Source organism: Vigna unguiculata, chromosome 4 (genome assembly GCF_004118075.2).
Source record: "Vigna unguiculata cultivar IT97K-499-35 chromosome 4, ASM411807v1, whole genome shotgun sequence".
NCBI lineage: Eukaryota > Viridiplantae > Streptophyta > Magnoliopsida > Fabales > Fabaceae > Vigna > Vigna unguiculata.
Genome location: NC_040282.1, coordinates 39881742 through 39895801, shown reverse-complemented (window position 1 = coordinate 39895801; position 14060 = coordinate 39881742). Strand labels below are relative to the sequence as shown.

The 14060-nt window shown below is 30.4% G+C and overlaps 2 protein-coding genes across 5 annotated transcripts; both read right to left on the bottom strand.

Moving 5' to 3' along the window:
• Positions 1-2443: 2443 nt before the first annotated feature.
• Positions 2444-6038, bottom strand: LOC114182459. Its single transcript, XM_028069329.1, is given in 7 exon segments — positions 2444-2988; positions 2991-3010; positions 3112-3194; positions 4474-4580; positions 4689-4737; positions 5618-5688; positions 5798-6038. Coding segments are annotated over 7 exon segments (660 nt in total). The 5' UTR covers positions 5847-6038; the 3' UTR covers positions 2444-2707.
• Positions 6039-7777: 1739 nt separating this feature from the next.
• On the bottom strand, positions 7778-12869 carry LOC114181623 (abietadienol/abietadienal oxidase). 4 transcript variants are annotated; one of them, XM_028068127.1, is made up of 10 exons: positions 12464-12869; positions 11397-11679; positions 10679-11003; positions 10427-10576; positions 9864-10103; positions 9633-9716; positions 9421-9499; positions 8958-9079; positions 8725-8852; positions 7778-8138 (listed from the first exon to the last, which is right to left on the bottom strand). In XM_028068127.1, exons 2-10 carry the CDS (start codon positions 11627-11629, stop codon positions 8036-8038), a joined length of 1464 nt encoding a protein of 487 aa, XP_027923928.1. In that variant the 5' UTR covers positions 11630-11679; positions 12464-12869; the 3' UTR covers positions 7778-8035. The 4 variants fall into 4 exon arrangements, with proteins under 4 accessions (XP_027923928.1, XP_027923927.1, XP_027923926.1 ...); XM_028068126.1 differs by having other exon boundaries at positions 11397-11666; positions 12464-12868; XM_028068128.1 differs by lacking the exon at positions 12464-12869 and having other exon boundaries at positions 7779-8138; positions 11397-11562; positions 11661-12249.
• Between the last annotated feature and the right edge of the window lie 1191 nt (positions 12870-14060).

The following is a 14060-nucleotide window of genomic DNA, read 5'->3' as shown; positions in this document are numbered from 1 at the left end:
GGTGGCATATCTAAGTTATTTTACTTTTTTTCAACATTGAGATATATATGATTTGACTCCTAACATGTTGTCAATTAATCAATTCAATACTCATATAACTCAAATTCAATCATTCCACATTTCAAGGTTTTCAAAAATTAAAAAAATTCTTAACACACGTTTCAAATTTTGGCATATCAAATTAGCATTTCATCAAATTTATTGTATTCCAAACCACAAACACAATTCTTTAAATTATAATTCACTAGCTTCACTTATCTAAGATGTATGTCACTATCAAAAAAAGCTTAATTGTCTAAAAACCTTTAATCACATGGGATAACATATTTATATATAGAAAACTCAGATTAATGATCTAATCACACTCTAACAATCATAATAAAATAAATATTCACTTTAAACTCTTAAAACACATACAAACTCAAAAACCCTTGCATGGAACAAATTTCAATAAAAGACGCAAAAGAAGAATAAAAGAAAAATTTGTTTTATTTAAGATTCTGATTAAATAAAATTGTAACACTCTTCGCTAAGAGTTTCATAACGTTATTTCTTTATTTTATAAGTTACATTATTGTGTGTATATATAACAAAGTTAATTAAAAAAAAAAAAAGAACAACTTAACCTATCATGTTAATGAAGGCAGTAATGAGGTGAATCTATAACAAGAAAGACAGTATAAAGAGCTTAGGTGACAAACTAAACAGAAACATTAATTGCATTGCAGCCTTTTAGAATGAAATATTTGACTGAATCCATCTTCATCATCACTCACATTCAAAAGGTAACTAAACTTGCTAAACATTAATTTATTAAAAAGAAATTGGTAGAAACAAAGGATCTTACAAAAATAATGACGTTTTTTTTCTATTTTATTCTTATGTGACACATTATCAATCCGATACAAAATTAATATATTAGGAAAATATATAAAAAGTGACGGTAAAATAAAAAACATGGACAATGATTTATGTATCATCCTATTACATCCACTTAATTTTTTTATTTATAATAATTGTTTTCAAAATCATAACAATAATGAAATCTAATTAGTACCTTTTTTCACTAGAAGTACATAATCATTCATCAAATTAAAAAATATATATAACATTTTACTTTGAAAAAAAAAAACAATGGGGTGAGAGAGGCTCGAACTCTCGACCTCAGGATAACTCAGAGCTATGAGACCTACGCGCTAGCCAACTGCGCCACCACCCCAGGTTTGTTTGGTTAGAAAATTTAATAGTATCCAAACTATTATAAATTTATGAAATTGTATATTGTTCAACGCATAATTAGTAAAAGCCTAATCTTAAATTGTGAGGGTATCTGTGTTTGATTCTTGTCTCTAATGTTTCAGTGTTTTAGTGAAATAAAATTATAAAAGATGTAATTTTTCATGCCTAAAGTTTCAACAGAGTTGAATGATGTCTGCAACTATAGACTACTTTTGTTACTCCAAGATGTTATAATAATCAAAATACCAAAAGAGCATACAAATATATATTATACGTGATTCAAATGAATTAACACAATAAAGATAAATTCAGATTTCAACATAGAAAATTAGACAGTTTTTTTTTTAATTAAAAATACATTAGAACCAAATATGAAAGTTTTATGCAGTTGAACATAAACCGTAAATAAACCTTTTATAGCTTGAATCCGTTTTATGATTTTATTTTATACTTTTTTTTATCAATACATTTTTATTGTTTTAGTATATGTGATATTCGAATAAACTTGATTATTAATATATATTTATTCTCTTCAATATTTTGAATAGTATTAAATAATTTGTTTAAATATATTAATAGTTTTCCTTTTGTCGTCAGTAATTAAATATAAAAGGATGTCCATTATTTTACAATAAAGAAAAATCAAAGAACGTAATCACTCATCTGTCATGTTTTTATACAAAATTTTAATTTATATGGAAGTTAAGATTATTCTTCACCAAATTTATTTACACATAACATTTTTCTTATCCAACCTTATCAATTCTCAGATTTTCTTTCTTTTTTCAATTGATTCACTCTTTAACCCTCCTAAACCATAGTGTATAACATGGATAACTTGCATTAATTATCCATGTTTCAACAAGTCACATTTGAAACATTTGCTTTTAACATTTTTCTCCTTAATACTAATACTATAACATTCACATTACTAGAACAATATTTTCGTCCACCTTATTCATGTTTATACTAAGTTACTCATGTGTCACATGTTTACAGAAAAAGTCTTTTATAGGAAAGATTTAATTTCTATGGAAGTTAACATTATTCCTCACTAAATTTGTTTACTCAACAATTTTCTTGACACCATACCACAAAAGTCAAAATCGAATCCATGCTACAACAAGCAACATCCATACTGCATGGTTCTTCTGAACAAGTAATTCCTCAAGGACCATACCATCACTTCAGAATTATAGCAAGATAAACAAAACTGGCACATTGAGATGAGATGAGATGAATTCACATACAAAATTGTATCTCACATAATTGAACAGATATAGTGATGGAGTAGTACTTCATTTTCTTTTCCAACCTTCAAAAGACTAATGCTTCATACAGGAAACTTTTTATGCCTTGACTACAATTTAATACTTTCTCTAAACAAATCAAGCATTCTGTACTAAAACTAAAACCTACAAAGACAATGATGGAAAGAAGTAATCTGCCATCAAACTGCAATTACCAATCATTCATCATCAGAACTATCGTATGCCAGGCCCAGTAATCCCCCACCAGAGTTTTCAATCATAGGCTTAGCTTCGGTTTCATGTGACCCCAAAGGAGTATGCTCCTCAGCTTTCTTTGATACAGATAAAGATTGTTCCTGCACTTTCTTTGGTCCTGTCAAAGATTGCTTCTCTTTTGAAGGATCATGATCAGGCTTACAAGTTGTGACAGGGGCATTTTGAGAAGCTGGGGTTGACTGGTTGCCATCAGATCTTGGCCTCTTAGGTTTAATCTCAACAACTTTTTCAGCAAATCTTGTTGCCTATATCATAAAAACTCATAAATACTTTGAGAATGAGAATCACTGAAGCTAGGAAAGACAAGGGAATGCATGGAGGGACAAGAAGGATTGGGAAGATCTACCTAATACCACTCTTTGGCTTTGGCTCAACGCGAAATGCCAATGGTACAGATGCAGGTGTCGAATCCGCTAAACTTGCAGCTCTGTATTTGTTGGTGAAGGGGAAACAAAGTAATACATACAACTTAACAAGCAGCTTTATCAGAAACACTTTACCAGTATCATATAATATAGGTTTCACAAACAATGAAAGAGGACAAATGAATATGTAAATAGAGCCTAGGTTGCATTTTGTACATATCAATTCAACAGAAGTTATTAGGATCAGACAACTATATTGAAAAATGTAACACCTGTTTAAATTCATTGAATAAAATTTCTAGACTAAAAACTGTATTACAATCATATAGCTTGAAATATGAATTTTTGTCATGCTTAAAGAACAACCCCACTACTCCTACATATCATCTTAAAGCACTTGCATAGCATTCAACATCTTAAATGGATGACGTAAGATCCAATGCATAGTCTATAAAACTGGACCAGAATGGCTAGTTTGATTGAATTGACTGTGCACTACTGGACAGCCCAATCAATGCTAAATAACATTAAAAGCCAGCCTAGAACATGCTAAACTCCAAGTGAACTGAACTGAAGTAACCCGGGAACTGGTCATTTAGGGTTTGACCAATTGAACCAATACAAGCTTAATGTGAGTACAGCCAAAATCATGCAGAAAGGGATTCAAACCCTGTGTGCAATAAAATTAATGCATCATCGAGGCACTAAGTCAGGAGTCAACTGTTAAAAGTACAGAGTGAGGGCCCCATATGTCAGCACAAAACTACATACCAAGAAACACTATGCATTGTGAGAATAATTGTATTCATAGAAATCTGTTTGTTTTGTTATAGCACATATTTAAATGTTTATAAAGAATAACAGTGATTTATTGTAACTTTGTAGTAGTTTGATTTGTTATAAACTACTTGTACCATAATACAGACACACACATTCTTATATTTTCACTTAAGCGTATATATGTTACACCTTACACACACACACACACACACACACACACACACACACACACACACACACACACATATATATATATATATATATATATATATATATATATATTATCATACTATGTAATTTGTTCAAAATCTTGGTTCAACCCACCCCAAAACCTTCAACATCTCCCATTATCAGTTCACAGTCATATCTAGTTAAGAATATATTGATTCACAGTTTTCAAGTGCAATTAAGAAAATAAGATGACTCTGGTCATACGCTAACATACATGCAAGAATGAAGCAAGAAATTTGTAGTCATAGGGCATGAAAAATCAGTATCAAATCAACTCAAGATGAAAATGGAAACATGGATTGTTATGTATTGCAATCACCACAAAAGGATATCTTAAATGCAGCAAATGCCCTTTTCTCAGTTCGGCGAAGGAGGCGCTCTGCATCCTCCTCAGCTTCCATTTGCTCCTTTAGATAAAGTAGATCATCACTGTCCAAGGCTGCATACTTAAAATTTAAAAAAAGGGAAGAAAGAAACTAAAAAAGAAGGTGAAGTAGAAGCACAAGCAACAAACAGACACACAAAAGTAAGACGAAATGAACAGTACCGCCTCGACCATGAAGGTAACCTCCACGCTCCCCAGCAACCTCTTGCATCTGCTTGCATCAGCCACCCAATACAGGAAGCCAAGTTCCCTGCCGGGGCATGTTATCAGCAAAATCCCTCAAATTGCACAAAAAAAATGCTTGAAAATTGAAAAAACAAAAGTATAGGAAGGCAGCACATGGCCAAAAGAGAAAACCAACACAGCAAAATTACAAAATTCTGATTAGCTACATTCCCTGATCAAGGTCAGTGAAGTTAAAGAAGCCACAAACATAGATATACTAAATACCTGATTCATCACTAAAGAATAAATCATTCCATGCATAACACCAAGTTTCATGCAGTGTCGTTGTGTTCAGTACAATAACTGAAGCAAACAGCTACTTCATTCAAAACCTTTTCTCAGTTTAATTTTCGAACATAGTTTTGTCCGAACATTATGAAAATTGCATTTACATAATCATTTTAATACGTTTGTCTTAAACTTTCATGTTTCTCTAAATAAATGATATACCATCACATCGCATATCCGTACCAATGTTGTAGAATTTTTTTTTCTTCAGTCCCTGGTACTGATACCATACCAATGTTAGTAACACCATGTCATGCAACACAGCTACAAGGCTTATTCCAAAGTTACTATCCTAAGGCCCATACAACGATTACAGAACAATCGAAAATCATAGAATAGTTTCATGAATAAGTTTTTTCGGCATATCACAAATACATGAAAACCAATTCCAAAATATCACCAAACATTTTTTTAAAAAAGAGGCCCTTAACACTAAGGGTTTCTTACAAAAAAGAATCAGACATTAGATTAGCTTCAACAGCAATTTAAAGCATACTTGCAAAAGAGCACCAAATTACATATTGCATTAATATCCACACACACACATAATATAACGGAGGGTGAATCAATGCGCTAACCTTTGCAACCATTCGTTGGAAAGTAATATCCTCATCGTCAATCCTATCTTTTCCCTTACCCCATTTCTTATCTGCGAAATCAACACATACCCAGTAATTAAAATGCAAGAAAAATCAAAACTTTAAACAAGAACAACGAATTGAAAAGTTCGAACAAAAAAGAAATGAAGAATGGGATACCTTTGGGGTCGCTGAGATTTGTGTATTCTCTAACTTCTCTTCCTGCCATAGCTTTTTACTCTGCAAAATTGTCTTTGATAGTGGGAAGTGATGAAAGAAGAGAACGCCGAGAATCTGAAATTGGATTTGATTCCTTCGCTGCGTCCGTGCGTGCGAGAGACACTCAAAGGGGAAGATGACCCTTCCCGAACATAAATCTTCTTTTCTACTTTTATTTCACTAAAACCTACAAAAAAAACAATGCGGTTTCTTGTTTTAATTTGTGGGGGAAAACGGATAAATAGTGTGAATGAACTGATTAATTGATTTTTTTTTTTTTTGGTAAAATTGGAATTAACAAAAGAGGGAAATTGTCAATAAATTTGTCTTTATTGACAAAATATATGTATTAATTGGACATACATAATGAATAATATTTTATTTTCTTAAATTGGGTACAGTATATATCTAAAATGAAAAAATATGTTTTTATATTACATTATTGATAATACTATATCTTTTAGTTTTTAAACGAACTATTTAATATATATTTGATGGATAAGGGTATATCCATTATTAAATATATCAAATATAAATTACATATTTATTGACTATAAGAGAAATAAATAAAGTTTAAAATAGTTATGAAGAGTTTATAAGTTTACTTTACATAATAAAATTATAGTTATTTCATCAATAAATTTTAAAATTTTCAATTTTCATCTTTTAAAACATTTTTATTAGAAGAATTAGTTTTTCTTTCATGTCATCTCTTTAATTTGGCGAGGCGTAATATAATATCGAATACCTTGAGAAATAATCATTTAGTATGTTAACTAAAATTAGCGTAGTTAATATAAACATTTGATGAAAGAATTGACTTAATCTATAAAATTATTAAATAATTAAAATAAAAAAATTTAATCCTAACAAGTCAAATTAAAACCAATAAATTTGATGAATGGAATTATATTTTATTATGTAGTTTTATAAACAAATATGTTATGTATTTAAGACATAAAATAAAGAATTAAATTTAGGTTTAATTAGTGGGATAATATCCACTTTTATTTAAATGTGTCAGTTTGGTACCCGCTTCTAAAAAGGTGTTAATTGAGTTCCAACTTTTTATAAAATGTTTCAATTAGATTATTTTTACCAAAAAAATAGTAATACCCGTATTGATATTTAAAATGACTAACAAAATTAAGTATTGATATTTATATTAAAATTTAGTAATAAAAAGTTATGAATTAAGTTAATGACTTTAGTAATTTTTATCTGAAAAGGATTTGATCAAGACACTTTTTTTAAAAAGTTGGGACTAGATTGACATATTTATAAAAACAGATAGCAAACTGATACATTTGAACAAAAGTGAATGTCATCCGACTAATTAAACCTTAAATTTAGTACTATGAATAACTTTTATTAACATTAATAATATTAATTGTTAACTTTTATATTTATTAATACAATTTAAATTTTTATAAACCATTCTCGAAAATAATAGTTAATTAAAAAAATCGTGTGATACTATATATAAAAATATATTTGTTGATATATTTAACAAATGGATTATTTTTTAAGTTTCCAAAATTAAAAAGAGATTTCGTAATTTCTAAAGTTAAATACTATTATAATAGTCCTTCGAATTAACGAAGTGTAAAATATGTCTCTAAAATATAAATTTATTTAATTTTAATTTTGTATGTTTATAATTTATTATCGGATTCTATTACGTTACATAGTACTACAGAACCTATGTTTAAGACCGTTTAAATACAATTCTTTACGTCAATTTTAAAAACAAGTAACGAAATCCTAACTCGAAAGCGATCGATACCTCTGACGGATCTCAATTTCAAAAATTTATTGGATACTTATTAATTTCATCCATACTAAACTAATGATCTACTCATTAAAAAATAATAATAATAATAATAAAGGCACTATTTTGATTACACAAAAAGTAATGAAGATGGGACTTTGGAAAAAGGAAAAAAATAAATAGAAAGCCATAAACTGAATTGGTGTATGCTATACAACCTTTTATGAGTAATGTACATGTTACAATATAAAAAGTATAATTTTACATTCATATTTTATACATGGCAAGTGACTGCAGAATTTGAACTCTGAAACATACTGTTGTTGGAGAACTGAGAAAGAACTCAGCAAAAACAATAGCCAGAGAAAACAATTACTGAAAAAAGTGAAGAACTAGGCTTGATTTTGAGGTGAACTTGGTGACATCTTTTAATCTGTCTCATTCTGTCTTCTTGTTAGACAGATTTCAAAACCATTCACCAAACGAGCAGAGGGAAAGAAGGACATTCTATCTTCCTTCATCTGTGTCCATCTGTTCATGAAAACATTCAATCAATCATCTATGGTTAAGTTTGCTAATTTATGATTAAGCTCAAAATTATGGCACCTAAATGTCTTTCAACACATTCTGTATTATTATTCTACAAAGTTGATATAGTGGTTGAAAATCATAGATTCTGCTAGTTTGAAAGTTACCAAAAAACTGAGACATGTGTAGTAATACTTAACAAATAAATTAGTAAACATGTTATTAACACTTTTCAAATGATTAGCAGCAGATTTGTAAAATAGATAGATCTTTTAGTACATTCTAATAGTAGTTAACAATAGTTTAAATTTATAGAACTATAAGTGAGAATCATTATCAATAGTAAAAAGATGTGTTAGAAGGTGTATTGTGATTCTCATTCTTAGACAAGAAGTGAAATTTGTGAAATTTTTAGGTCTAAAGATAAGTCTGGTGAGTTAAGAGTCTTGAGAAGTGAACTTTAAATCTAATTCAACCTTATCAACTTAACGTATAAGATAATGTTTACACGTATTTATACATTATTTATACATTGTAAATTCGTCTTATCTCTGATCGGTGTGGAATCTTTACTAGAGAGGAGCGTTACCTGTATGTAGTAACAAAGTAATGAAGAAAAAGAGCAATTTGAAGGCGTGCAAGCTCTGCTCCTGGACAGAATCTGGCACCTCCTCCAAATGGTGCGTAGAATGAACTACTTCTCCAGTTTCTCTTTTCCTGCATTCACACCATAAAAATTAAGAAAAAAATGCAATAAAAATTAAAGAACTATGAAGTACTTAATAAAGTCAAGAATGCATCAAAATTGTATGAGAAACTAACCTCATTTTCTTGTTCCATCCATCTCCAAGGATTGAAGTCTAGAGCTCCACTGTATACTTTCTCATCTAAATGGACGGCTGAAAGAAATGGAACCACAAAGCACCCTTTGGGAATAACAAAATCTGCTCAAAACCAGAGAAGTTTGTGTTAGATAAATTGGTTGCAATAGTACTAGAATGTATCAATGCTAAGTTATTAATCAATTATCAGCAAGTAAAGGTTTAGAATCTAATTGTTATGTTACTATCCATGTAAAAGAGTTCTACTATTGTATCAATGTTTTAACAGACTATTATTGATTGCTTTTGTTTTATCAGAATGAAATTTAACTGATGAATGATAAAGTGTGAATATATATATATATATATATATATATATATATCATTGAATCTAAAATGTGGCAGAAAAACTATTGTAAGACTAACTTTGCTTATCATATTTACACATACTCAAAATTCTGTACCTTGGTATTGAACATCTTCTTTTGCTTCTCTCATTAACCAAATTGCAATGCCCCCAAGTCTCAGTGTTTCATCAATGACCTGTTCGTGAAGACAAGAACATGAAAACTTAAAAAACCCACTATTTTCTATTATTGAATATACAAAAAAATGTAAATATACTCTAAATAAATGGAATCTAAATTTGTTAAACAGTGAAAAGCTAATCACTTACACATTGAGTGAATGGCATTGCTTTATAGTCCTGCCATGTGAGCAATTCATCTCCAGAATCACTCCTCAGTGAACCATGTTCATCCTGTTCAAGGGAAAGTTTTGTAAGAACTATAGAACAAATTCTTCTTCAGTTTAAATATAACTCAAGAACTCACCTAATGATAATGAGTAAAAATATCAAATAAACATGCAGGAAAAAATTTCAAGACTAGTTGTGCCATATATATACCAGCAACTGCTTCATGGCTCTAGGACATTGAGTAAGGAAGTAGACTGCAAAGAGCATTGTTTTGGTTGTTGTTTCATTTCCTGCAAAGAGAAGATTGATAATGAAGTCTGCAACAGCATCATCTGGCAAGCTTTCTTCCTCTAGCAATCTTCCAAGTACACCATTGCCTTCCATGGGAGCACCCTTTTGTCTGTGTTCCTCAATGATCTTGTTTATCTTGCTTATGATATTCTCCCTTGCCTGATATCCAAACAATGTAAACTTCAATACCATTTCACTTCATAATCTCATCTAATCATGTTAGTCTCAGAATTGTGTTCTATAAATGTAAGATCATTACTAGAATAATGGCCTAATAACAGTCATAAAAGGAAAGAAGGGTCTGCAGTGATAAATTTGAATAACAATGTTTTCCAAGTTTCTTCACTACATTTAAGATGGTTCTTGAGTTCAATCATTGAAGGTATTGACAATGAGAATGACAATATTCCTCTTTAAGCCATAGTTCAAAAATCATATAACTCTGTATTTTCTGTATGATTTTAGAAATTTAATTGTTGTACCTTCATAGCAGTGTGGTATGCATAGCCAGGGATGTTGATAGGAATGGATAAACAACCATCAACAAAATCAGAAAACAACTGAGCCATTTCATTGACTTGAGACTCACTTGAAACCCCCAAGAGTTGATTAACCATTAAATGTATAGCCACCTGAAGTAAATCATGCAGATATGAATTGAAAATGAGCCACATGCACTAAATACTAATGGTAACTTCACATATACAAATGCATTATCAGTTGAAATTACTTACTTTCCTACAAACATCTTGGAGAAGAATGACTTGGTTGTTGCTAAAATTTCCCAAAGTTTGGAGCATGACCTTTTGGATATCATTCATGAAGTGGAACTTAAGCTTCTCCAGACGCATCATATTGGAGGCAATTCCATGTAGCTTCCTTTGTTGCTCTCCTTGCACTGTGATCACACCATTTTTTCCAACCAAATCTCTGAAAGATTTTGGGTAGCTTGAAATGAATAATCTTCCTTCATTTTGCATTACAAAGCGGTTGAAGCTTGGATCTGCTGACACCACTGCCCATTTGCCAAATAGGCTGCAAGAAAATATCTTTCCATACCTGCGCCAAATGAAGGTTCCATCTATCAGATTGGTTTCACAAATGGAGTTTTAGCTTTTGCAAAGTATTCCCTTAAGAACAACTTAGTTTTCAGAGAATTTTTCATACAGAACTGTGTTAACATTTAATGTAGGTCTTCATTACCTTGATTATCAAGATAAAAAATTCAACTTGATTAGAAAACAATACTAAAAGTACCAAAAGAGTTGCTTCTAAACTTGTCCTTTCATAGGGTCTGTGGTTGGATTAATCAGCTCTTAAAAACTCAGAAACTAACCAGTTAAAATTGTTACCTAACTAGCAACTTAAAATTCCAAATCAACCAAACTTAACTATTTCAAAAGCTAGAATATGTAGCACTTTTTGTTGTGGTGGCAAATTGGCAGGAAATACCTCTTCACCATTTCTTCAACAAACTGAGGAGGATGAGAACTTGCAACAGCATTGTACCAATTGATGCTGTCTCCAATCAAAGGCCATCCTCTTCTTCCTGGTGGTAATCTGCATTTTCTTTTATCCTCCTTCTCTAACTTGAATAGAATTATTTTTGCAAATATGGCTGTGACCAATATCACTGAGATCAAAACTAGCCCAGATTCTGAAATATTCTCTCTCATTTTCTCCATGAAATAAGATGCAGAGAAAAAGAAATCACACCTCAACCTGGCAGAGAAAACTGCATATTCATATTGAGCCAAACATGGTAATCATTTGTCAATGCAAATCTCAACTATTTATAGAGAAAAGGAAGAATTTATGAGGGCCAAACACGCATAGTTGACCAAACTTACGAAGATCTGGTAGGGCCATGTTAACTTAGTATTTTACGTGAATAAATCATTCCCGGAATATATTTTATTAAGACAAGTTTGAACATGTACCGATACAACGAAAACTAAATAAAAAAAGTTGTGTTGGAGAACTATAAAATTCCACATTGAACAAAGAAAAAGTGTACACAAACATAAAAGGGTTGAGTTCAATTGATTTTAAACTTTTTGGACAATACATCTCCCTTATTTGATATAAATCCAACCAAGTGCACTCTCCTATTTTACATGAACAAATCATTCCCAGAATCTATTTTATTAAAGCAAGTTTTAACGTGTAAACATTCAACCAAAATTAAATAAAAAAAGGTGGACACAAGATCACAATCTGGCAGCATTATTTGGAGAATATGAATCCAATTTTTTGTCTCCATATGCAATCTAAAGGATAATCATACGCGGTACCTCATAAGACCAAAAAAATTTACTATATATAAGATTTGCTGACTTTTCACAATCTCACAAAAATACCTCACATCTTAACAACCAAATATAGATTCTATAAATCTTTCTGGTGTGTGAACCACAAAAAATTGATGATGAAAATTTGAGCAAAAGGTTGATGAGACAGTAATTTTAATACCAAGTGGTAACACAACATTAACATACCCTACCAGAAAGAACAGTCACCTTATAACTCTGCTGATGAAGTAATATGCAGCATTTAAGAACTTCCTGTGTGTTCCTTAGAGCATAGAAACATTGAAGAAAGGGAAGAAGGTGTGTCTTGTGTTGTGATGCTTTCAAATTAGAATATATAAAGAAAAGGGTCAGTTAACTGGTCCAAAAGAAAGCTTTTGCTGTGCATTTAATAGTGTCATGAACTCATATATGTTGAAATTGATGAGCACAAAATAAGGAGCATAATGACCAAGTAGTAGAGGTTGTCATCAAGAAAAGTTAGCTAGAGTTTGACTTTGCCCTTCTTACGCTATGCAGTTATGTAGCAGTGCATCAATGAATTTGCCACATTCCAGTGACGCAACACTCATACCTTTTTGTGAAACAAAGAAAAGAAATCATCTGAGAAAGTATTATAATCAGAATATCATATTTCTTGCTGCTATAAATAGTGTGACAGACATTGAATAGGTGTGTTCCCTGTCCTATAGAATAGACATAATAAGTTTTTTTTTTTTTTTTATAACAACAGTTTCTTTTTCTTCTTTGGTTTTTCTAGAGTGCTTGGATGAGAATACATGTTCCAACTACTGTCAGTGAATGTATATACTTGCAAGAATCTGACAACATTTTGACCTGTCTGTTGCTCAAGAAAGAAGAACATCATTCTTAAGAAGTGTTTGTTAGATTCTTGTAAGTACACCATGTTAGGATTGTTGTTAGCAGAAGTTTACCTGAGAAATTACTTCAAATGTTCAAACCACAAGCAAAACAACAAATGGTTTGCAACTTCCCTGTGATGCTATATAAATTTTTTAAAATAAGTCAATTTTCACTACAACAAAAATCACTTTAGATAACAACATAAAATTATGATATAAATTATAAAAACCATGGTCTAAAGATTATACCACAATTTTTTAGGCGTGATATAGATGAGTGTAGCTATAGGTAATAGACAATGGTTTTTAGTATGACAATATTTTTAAAACCGTTGCTTAAAATTCTTACAATAAACAACAATTTTACATGTTGATTTTATACCTTACATATGTTTTTAGATCACATTTTTACTAGTTTTGCCTACATAGTTTAAAGCAACAATTATATAATCATGGACTCTCATGATATTTATACATCATTTATAAAAATGTTGTTTATTATATGTTTAGACTACATTTATTTAGCCGTTGTCTATTTTAGTGTGGTCCAAATTATAAATTGTTGTAGTGTTTATAATGAAAAATAATAGCTTTACACAGCAACAATAACAAAGAGTTGTTTTTTTTATTAAGTACATTGACTGCATGAATCAAAGAACATCATATATTATTCGTTGTAAAATATGACAACAGAAAATATCCACTTATAAAAGACAATAGAAATCGAATTTATGTTTTCATACTGTTCAGAACTTTTACTTTTGAGACCCATGATGGATTTATAATATAAACACAAGTACAATAGGACGTATAAGCAAACAATATTCTAATTGACAAAGTTCTTTCACTTGTTCCAATTCCATTAATTTATTTGAATTTAACCAAGTCCAAAATAATTACAAACTACATTTTTTATGACCTACATAGTACCGTAAGGTTAATTT